Source organism: Halyomorpha halys, unplaced genomic scaffold (genome assembly GCF_000696795.3).
Source record: "Halyomorpha halys isolate HHAL.00 unplaced genomic scaffold, Hhal_1.1 Scaffold1287.1, whole genome shotgun sequence".
Taxonomy (NCBI): Eukaryota; Metazoa; Arthropoda; class Insecta; order Hemiptera; family Pentatomidae; genus Halyomorpha; species Halyomorpha halys.
This window is the reverse complement of record NW_027112028.1, coordinates 218,751-229,316: the sequence shown is the minus strand read 5'-3', so window position 1 is coordinate 229,316 and position 10,566 is coordinate 218,751. Positions and strand designations below refer to the sequence as shown.

The 10,566-nt window shown below is 29.1% G+C and overlaps 1 protein-coding gene across 1 annotated transcript in view; it reads right to left on the bottom strand.

Moving 5' to 3' along the window:
* Window positions 1-7,302: 7,302 nt before the first annotated feature.
* The window catches only part of LOC106689167 (ATP-dependent DNA helicase Q5), a 20,394-nt gene continuing 17,130 nt past the window's right edge, over window positions 7,303-10,566 (bottom strand). Inside the window, exons 11-13 of the mRNA XM_014434025.3 lie at window positions 9,679-9,867; window positions 8,206-9,223; window positions 7,303-8,121 (exon numbers count right to left, since the gene is read on the bottom strand). Of these exons, the coding sequence (XP_014289511.1) occupies window positions 8,030-8,121; window positions 8,206-9,223; window positions 9,679-9,867 (1,299 nt within the window). The 3' untranslated portion in view covers window positions 7,303-8,029. The remainder of the gene's footprint in view (window positions 8,122-8,205; window positions 9,224-9,678; window positions 9,868-10,566) is intronic.

The window sequence follows — 10,566 nt, the reverse complement described above, 5'->3', positions numbered from 1 at the left end:
TTGTTAATTTAATTACCTAGGCTTACAATGACTTTATAAATGTATATTAGTGCTATGTTAAATAAAAAATAAACCACTAAAGTTAATTAACAAGAATTCAAACAATGTATTTATACTGAAGCTATAGGATTTTAAAATATACAATCTTATACTAAAGTTGATAATTAAATCAACTTCCCAATCTGAAGGTTGGGAAAATAATTCAGTTCATTAAAACTCGAATATTACAAATATTTATATTTTGGCAGTTCTAAATTAATGCTAACTTAACACAAACCTGTGAATGCAGCTCAGGCCCCTTTTGGTTTGTGCCCAAAACTTAACTCTTAACTAATCAGTCGCAACCGTTATTTTGACAAACGTGTGGAGGAAGCTTTAGACAAAAACAAAAACACGCATGCAGATCATATCTCATATCATATCAGTGGATTTATAACCTGTTATTGCCCAATAACCTGCAAGACATCTCTGTCAAATTTTCTTTTTTAAATCCACCAGGAGTGTAGATCCTTTCTTACATGGAGTATATCTGTCAATATTTTTGGGTAAATCTCTGATGAAACTTGTGACAACAAAGTTCTGTTTACATTCCCAGGGCCAATGATGAAAGATTAATTTCATCATTTTAAGCATCAATAAGACACCGTAATTATTGGTAGTGGGTTTCATAATGAATAAATTATTGGAAAAAATGTTAGACCACATAACTGCCAAATCTTGACTTTTCTAGGGGAACAGCATTTTTATCTTATTGAATTTTATTTTGATTTTTTTTTTAATAGCATTTACTAGCAAGTGATGTACCATCGAAGAGAAAAAAGTGATAATAATTTCTACCTTTTTGAAGACGGCAGATGTTATTAAGGTGTTATACTTAATAATCCTGGTTGTATTTACTCATAATTTCAATTATTATGGCAATGTAAAAATATAATTTATTATAAAACGAGGAAGAATAATTTAAAGTTACTGAACAGAAGTTTAAACAGGATATTTGAATATAGAAGATATGAGATCCATGTTGGACGGTGCGATTGGATGACTTGGTAGAGGAAGGATTCCAGGAAAGACAATAGTAGGAAGGGTAATAGCCACTTTAAATCTTCATAAGATTGGGAAATTGAGGTGTCCCTGAGTTTCTGAAGAAATTGAATCAATTAAGAAGAAATTAATTTCCTCCAAACTCTCTTAATCTAAGTGATTTTTAATTTATTTTAACAAAACTAGTTCAGAACATAGCAGTTAAATCAGAATCAAATTCATCTATTAGATGAAATTTCAATTTCAACTGGTTTTTAAGATGCCTATGTCTTCATAAAATGCATTAAAACTCTCTTAATCCATGTAAATGGTTAATTTTTCATAACAAAACTAATTTACAACTCACTACTTAATTAACAATTAAATTCAGAATTATATGAAGCTTCTAACTGATTTTAAATTTCAAAATAATAGTTAAAATAACTGCATAAAAACAGCAGCATAAATCAAGGTATGTAGAAAATAATAGTTCCCATTAGCATCGTTAGAGGCTAGCATCATCCAAAAAGCGGTTTCCTAGGACGGAATATAGCTTGAAAATATTTCTCAATGATAGTTCGTCAAGTCGACTACAGATAACAGCACCAATTGAGGAAGGTAGGAAATGGTAGTTTTGATAACCGTCAAAAGATGCCAGGATCATCTCCGAAGTCAAGTAGGAAAATTTTTCTTTGTATTAGGATATTAGGAACATGTAGGAGCCTAACAAGTTCATCTAACTTTACGATTGTGTTGGAACAAAACCAATCAAGTATGTTCCAACACAACTCTTAACTATCTGATCCGATCAGTTGAGCTCCTTTAAGTTCCTAATATCCTAATACAAAATAAAAATTTTCCTACTAGATTTCAAGAATGCCGGTTGGATGGTGCTGGCCTCTTGCGATAGTCAGTAAAACTACTATTCCTGTCTTTTTGATTGCTGCTGCTATCTTTAAGCAGTTAGTTGAACTATTATTAAAAATTGGAGAAGTTTGTTGGGGGTGCGGTTAGCACCCCCCGACAAACTTCTCCTATCATTAATCTACGGTCAACTATCTACACATTATTAAAAATAGTTTTTAGCTATAGTTGGTCTTAGGAAACGGCTGTTTGGATAGTGCTGGCCTCTAACAGTGCAAATCAGAACTATTATCTTCTACATTTCTTGTTTAGTGCTGCTACCTTTAGACAGTTAATTGAACTATTATTTTAACATTCTAAATTGTCATTTTATGATTTTTTTTTTGTTTCATTGATCGGAATTAAAATATCATGTGTGTTTTAAATTAGTTAGTATTTATTATGATTGATTAAATGTTTATCCCTTTGTGCTCTTATTAGCTTAATAAACTTGAGATAAAATATGAAATAGTAAAATAACACTGAATATTGTTATTTAAAATATATTATTTTTCGAATTTAACTGTGATAAAATAATTTCACCTTTTTATAAGCATGTCTTTCATTGTCATATAAGATTAGTACGAAATTTCAAATATTTAAGAGTTTAATTATGATTTAAGTAATGAGATGTAAAATAGTTTTATAATGAAAAATTAAAATCATTTACAGATGGATTAAGAGAGTAAGGCTTTTAATGTGTTTTATGAAGACATATGCATCATAAGTATTTTTTGAAATTGAAATTTCATGTAAAAGAGGAATTTGATTCTGATTTAACTGCTATATTGTTAAAATGAACTTAAAAAATCATTTAAATTAAGAGAGTTTGAAGGAAATTATATTAAGAAAGGATTAAGGGAGTTAGGATTTTAACATGTTCAATAAAGTTGTATGCATCAATAGAACATGTTATAAATTAAGAAATAGTTTTGTTAAGATAAATTAAAAATCATTCAATTTAGGATAGTTTAGAGGAAATTATATTAAGAAAGGATTAAGGGAGTTAAGCTTTTATCATGTTCAATAAAGATGTACACATCATAAGAACATGTTATAAATGAAGAAATAAATAAAGATGAGCAATTTTGGTAGTGAAAATATAAGTGAAGAGTGAATAAGAGAATTAGGAAAGAAAATTGATAGTGAAATAGTAATTTAAATAATATTTTTATTTAAATTAGATAATGGCAAAGTAATTCTTTAATTTTAAGGTCTTGGGTAAATTTGTATTGGATTGGTGTGGGGACCTGGAGGATACTTTTTGGGGTCTGGGGTAAATAATATTTTGGATCTGAGCCTGATATAATTTTAAGTTTTGGGGCAAATTTGTTTTTGGGACCCGGGGCTGCTATCATTTTAAGTTTTTTGGTAAAATATGCAGGAACAATGTTTTCTCATCATACTGTTTGGTAAGGTAGATATGTAGTGACAGTTCACTGTCGAGGTTTATATATATGACAGTTAATATAACTGTTAGTCCACTGACATTACTTGTACAATTAAAGATCACGCCAGACCTACAGTGTCATTGCTGTCACGACAGTAAACTGGTCATGACTGTAACTATCACATAATTGTACCATGGTATTGGCTAAAACTTTTGAAATGAAATGAAAAGAAAAATAGTTTATTATTCTGGGACTAGGTCCCCTTAGAACAATTACAAAGGTAATTTTAATTTTATAATAACAGTTATTGGTCATACTTAATTATATAACTTATATACAGAGAGAAAATAAAAAATAGATTAATTAAAAACTAACTAACTAAATAAAAACAAAACAAAAAGTGAATTACAAAATATCTGTACTATTATAATAATGGGTCAGATTGGTGAAGCAAAAGTTAGTTAAATATAAGGAATTTAAAAGAGGGAAGGGTTGGTACATGAGATATGTTAGAGGGAATGGAGTTCCTGAGAAATACAGCTCGAGTAAAAAAGGATTTATCAAATGCAACAGTTCGGTGAGGTGGAGGGTAGATGTCAGATAAAGGGAGCCTGGTAGTATGGGATTGGACAGAGAATTTGAATTGCAGGTTTTTTAGGATATAGGAGGGGGCGTTGAGTACTAATTGCTTGGAATAAAAAGGAAGCTAGGAAATACTGGCATCAGAAGAATGGATAGAGCCATTTCAGCTCGGCATAATACTGGGTCATGTGCGTGATCCCAAAAATAAATCGTACAGCACAATTCTTAAGACATTTAAGTTTAGATTCAAGATTATCCGAGAGTCCACCATATACAAGGCAGCCATAGTCAAACTAGAGAGGAAACTAAGAGTTGACGGTTTTCAAGTAGAAGGAGATAACAAATTCAATTGAATAGCTTTAAAGTAGCTATGGTTCGCCGGGAAATTCGGGCAATGTGTGGTTTCCTGGATAAAGTTTGATCAAAAGTGATGATTTTTTACTGACATATGGAATGAGAGGAGTATAGTTTAGGAAAAGGTTGGGAAGTCCTGGGATAGATTTAAGGAGAGAGGGAGATCCAATTATGAAAGCTTTAGTCTTTTTGGCATTTAAGGTAAGTTTATTGCCTGTTGCCCAAGTGCTTATCCTATTAATGTCTTTTTGTTTTTTCAGAATGGCATTTGAGGCATCATGAGGATAGAAGGAAAGGTAGATTTGTAAGTTGTGTGTAGACGATACTGGGAATGCTGGATGGCAAGTGGAAGATCATTGATAAAGATGGAGAACAGAGTAGGGGATAGATAGGAATTCTGAGGAACGCCTTTAGAAAGAAATAGGGAGCTAGAGGGAAGGATTATTAGGAATAACAACATACTGTGAACGATCGGTAAGGAAGGATTGAAACCATTGAAGAGCACTAAATGATAAGGATAGATTGTGAAGTTTAGAAAGGAGAATATTCTGATCGATGGAATCAAAGGCTTTGGAAAAATAAAAGAGAATAACGATGGTGAGTTTCTGCTGTGAGTTTCTGAGGTCTTCAGAGATTTTAATAAGAGCAGACTGAGGGGAATAGCCTGGGCGGAAACCAGACTTAAGGCTGTTCAAAAGGTTATTTAAATTCAATGGACGGACAAGTGCGATTTTCCAGGCAGAGGGGTAAGTGGAACTTTGCAAGGAGAAGTTAAAGATGTGATAGAGGATAGAAAGAATAGAAGGTAAAGAGGCTTTAATCAACTTAACTGGGATATTATGGGGTCCGTACTCATTGGTATGTGATTTTTGAATGGAGTTAAGGATGTCATCAGGTGTAATATGAGAGAATAAGAAACGGTTGGAATTAAATACGTTGTGACCGATTGCTGGTGGTGGTACAGGGGTTGAAGGGCAGGAGACAAAATGAGAGTTGAGTTCTTTGGTAGAATTAAAGGGAGATTGAATTTGAAAAGGTTTACCCAAGGACAGTTTGTGAAAAATTGCCCATTTTTCTTTGGAATTAGAAAAATAGAGACTGACTCATGAGGCTCATTCTTTTAAAAGAAGTATTTTTCCATTTTATCAATAACAGTATCTTCCAATTTTTTTCAACTAAATTTTTATTGCAGAGGACTGTAAACAAAATAATGTATACAAAGTTTGTATACAAAATAATGTTCACAGTAGAGCAGGCCTAATGCGAGACACTTCCAAACAGAGTCATGAAATTTGAATGGGGCAAAGAAATGAGATTTCATCCAGATTTACGCATTAAATTTAAATTATTTTTTATTAGACTACTCCTTACATTATTTATATTAACTTTTTATTTGTATCCTTTATTTATAAAAGATACATTTTTTCCCCCAACTACATGTTTTAAGTTCTTTTATTTCTCGAATTATTTGTTGTCAACTTTTATAAATCTTACTTTTTTTACCTATCTAAGTAATGTAGCTTGCAAATACATTCTTGACTTTTTCCTGTACCCCCTTCTATTTCAATTTATTTTTTTAATTCTAAAATTGGTACCCACTGCACTTGTGTTTGAGACCTGCACCAAGCATGTTTGGCACTTCAGATTTTATTTATTATTCTTTCTTTCTCACTTTTTGCATTGACTAATTTTAAATAAATTTTTACATATACTTACTGTCTAAATTTCCTCATTCATATTCATATTTCTTAACTCCTTTTGGCTTATATAACTTTAAATTTTATTTCTTTAATACTGTTATTTTCCCAACATATTTAATTACTTAAGTATATCTTTTCTTTCATTACATTAATTTCAGATAATTTTCATTTATATTTATTATATTTGATAATTATTATTATTATAATTATACACATATATTTAATTACTAGATTTTCTTATATATATTTTTTTCTTTCCTCTTTCTTAATTCTAATTTTTCTCATATAGCTTTTTTCTTCTAATAACACTCAAACTATACATTTTCTTTCAACACTACTTATGTATCTGAATTTGTTAGTTATTTTCTAATCATTCTGTAATTCCTTCCATTTATTATGGTTTTTGTCTTGTTTTTGTTCTTAGCCCTGATGAAGGCTTGAAATTCTGGCCGAAACTTTGGCACAAATAAAAAAGTTTCAACTTATTTGTGTTAATCACCCTCTCGCCTTCCCCAGCTGTCTTCTCTATTATATCAAATGTAGTAGATAAAGACAGGACATTTTGAGAGTACTGCTTCAAGCATGTAGCTGTTCAATACTTAGTATTATAAACTTACAATACCAGATTTATGGGACAAACACTTTCACAGACAACTATTTTCATTCCTCCCACACTACACTTGTTTTAATTAGGAAATGATTACTGATATTTGCTTTAAAATTTATAAGCAGTGAGCAATCAATCAAACCATTAACAATTATCATAATATTGATTGTAAAATCTCAAAGTCACATTAGTCATCCTCTAGACACCCTGATTAATGTAAAACAGAGAGTTTGGGCCAAAATTAAAAATAAAAAGAGTAAAAATTTACAAATATGAGCTAAGAGATAATATTTATGCCTCTTAGTATAATAATAAGAAAGTGAAAACTTGTTATATCCTAGCTATGTACATAGTACATAGATATTGATAAAGAATACAAAAATAGATCTAACCAGAGAATGAATCATAAATATGCAAAAGCTTAGTTAATTTAAGAATTTAGGAGCCATCTTCCACCCTCCACCCCTTCCCCCCAATCATAAATAGTTTAAATTGACTTCAAACAAAAGAAGACCACAATTTATAAACAATTTTAATGATGTTAATATTACTGAGTTTTTACATTAATATAATTAATTTATTCAATGGTATTTTATTCAGAAAGAAGTAAAAAGTTTCTTTTATTTAAATATGATACAAATAATAAACTGAACTAATTAGAATATAGAGCTCCAATTAAACGGTTATAATATTGAACCAAAGAGATAACAGTAAAAATTAAATAAAAAAAAAAACTACAAGCAAATAAATAAAAATAATTTGTACTAAACTCTGAACTAGTTCAAGTATACATTATAAAAACAAAAATATTCACCTTTTAAAAATATTGTTTACAAAGTTTGAGAATAATGTGGCAATTCTGGTGTTTACAAAGCTTGAGAATAGTGTGCTAATTATGTGTGTTTATTACATTCATAAATAAATACATAAGTGTAACTTAGCACACATTTTTAGCTTTAAAACAACAATTAAAACTAACATTCTCAATTCTTATCTAATTTAATGCAAACCCTTTTCTCTATATTACAAAACATAAATAGAAGTTAATTTCCATCCTGTGATAACATATACATTTTATTAAACGTTTTCTTTCTGTTAACTATGAAAAGAAAAAAAGAATACTTTTTTATTGATAATTGAGTCGTTTACTTAAAAAAAACTTACTCAAAGTTAGACCATATATCATTTGGTTGGTTATCGGAAATAAACAACTCAATTATTCATGAAAAAACAAATAATAAATAATATTTGCTATTTCCTATTATTGATCACATAAAAAATTATATTAATATTCTTTTGAATATTTATAGCTCCTTATATTGAATAAATCATTTACTATTTATTAATTATTTATATAAACAGTTGACTGTGAATAAACACTGCTGTTGTAAACAGGTTAAAATGTAGTTTTAAAAGTCAGATGTGTTCTGCTTCTATAAAAAGCAAGTAATTAAAATTAAAATTATAGAAGTTCATATGACTATGTTTTCCAATTCATCAGAATTCTTATTAAAAAGTCCACTTTTGTATATTTTCGTAACATAATTTTTTATTTCTTTTTCACCTGAAAAATTGTTGATTTTAATAAAAAAAATAAAAAGATGAATCACAAGATTCAATAATAATAAAGTAGTATAAATAAAGTTACCTAATTCAGTTTGATCCGACACCAGTTTATGAACTATTTTCCGTGCCAATAACTTAAAAGTATCCCTAGAACATATCTTTTTAGCTTTATAATAAGGCATTAGATGCTTTACAACTGTATCACTCACTACTTTCTTTTCTCTATAGCGACCCCTTGAAGCTGCGTCTGCAATTTTCTGCTTATTAATACTTTCTTGGTTCTGGTCCTTTTTGATTTCTTTTTTAGCACTGTGGTCTGGACTACTTCCAAATAAATCATCATATTTCCTTTTTAATGTAACATTATGAACTGTTCCATTAGGAGTGCTAATTCTATGGTCACTGGTGCTATTTACTGCACTAGGGACCGGAGGAGGAACTATTTGAGGGTCTGAATGTCCACTGGCTGTATCAGAAACTTGATTTGCATCAAATGAAAAGTCAAGGATAGTTTGATTGTTCACTTTCAGAAACTCATTATATATACTAGTAGTTTCAAAACTTTCGGACAAGTTGTCTGAAACTTTTTTGTCTAAACTATCATCATTATTTGAACATTCAGTTGAAACTTTATCTTTCACAAATTTATTGAGTATTGAAAATTTTAAAGACTGATTTTCTACCTCAGGTTCGGAATCATCATCATTGCCAGGGGAATATTTTTCGGATACTACTGGGCAGCTTAGGGGTTTTCCTAATTGTTTTTCATCGCTATGAGAAAGCCTTTTCTTTGTTTCAATTTTATGATAATCTTCAATATCTTTATTTTCTTTTTCAATAGTTAGAGAGGACTTAACATTGCTTCCAGTTTTGTCAAATTTTTCCATTTCAGAATCTTCTTCACTACTAGTAGAGCTCTTGGTTGAACTTAGTTGTTGTTTCACTGAATCACTAACATTTATCATAGAAATTCTTTTTTTATTCTCAAATTTTATATGATCCAACATCTTGCTTAAACCTAAATTATTAATGTCCCTTTCAAAATTTTTTAAATTAGAATATAATGTCATTCCATCAGTACACTTCCGTATATCTGCAAACTAAATCGAACTTTAATGTAACATATTTAAAAAGAAATTTTTCAATTAAAATGAATATAAAAACACATAAATATCAGGATTAAATTATAACCTGAAGGAAATAAATAATTCAATGATTATTGTATTTATACAGAAATAAAATATCAGCTGTTAATTAGTAACCTTTTTTTTAAACATAAAAAATGACAGTTAAAAGTTGACTTAAACTAATGAAATTTCATTTATGAAATATCTTAAACAAAAATCAAAGGAATGCATTTTTAGAAAAAATATTAGGTGCTATTGCTTTTGTTTTTGTCAATATAAGAAAATATTCCTTATTTATAAACTTATAAAGTTTAGCATATGTTTTTATTAGATAAAAGCATTATAATAGAGAAAACAAAATAAAAGTTTAACTATCTGACTCTTGTAAGTCTAAATGATTGGTATTAAATAAATAGAAAAATACACACCAATTTAGAAATATTTCTTCTATAAACAGTAATAGACTTAGCATTGGTAAAAACATTATATTCCAGATCAGCACAAATAGCTTTCATATCATCCTCTTCGATGCTATTTGCAGGAGGGTCGACAACACTACATTTATCAAGATTTTTGTTTAATAAGTCTTTGAAGAAATTAACATAACTTTCCCGAACCTGAAAAAATAAAATATTTTCATAATCTAACAAGATTAGTTTTTTTTAACGCTATAGTTTCAATATTTTTAAAAACCAGACAGTAGTATGTTATAAGCATAATTGATATAAATCACAATGACATTTTTAACTTCAGATGAACTGGGTACTAGCTTAAATAATTATAATGAAATTAGCATTTTTATACCCATTTACATTTTTTTATAAACTCACTTTCATTTGTTTACTTCTTGATCTAGTGTTAAACGCTAATAACAACGGTTTCTCACAGTGCTGCCAATCCGATATATCACTATTACAATTACAATTAATTTGAAATAAATTAGAATTATTAATTTAAAGGAATAAAACTAGATAACATATTTTGTGATAACTAAATATTAAAGAAACCATACTAAAAATTGCACTGAATAGGACCCAAAAATTTGAACATCAAATATTTTAAAAAAGAAGAAACCTATATAATTCAAACAGGTATTTTTAAAATAAAATGAAACATGTTAGATAAGTTTGGCTTATGAATGATTACCTTTCAATAACAGGTACGTATTAAATACAGTCAACCATCAATGATGCAAAGCTATTTATAGTTTTGAGGTGTAGATAGTTGATCTTAGATTAATGATTGGAGAAGTTTGTTGGGGGGTGCGGTCAGCAAAGAACAACATAAATAAACAAAACCATATTTATTTATGTTGT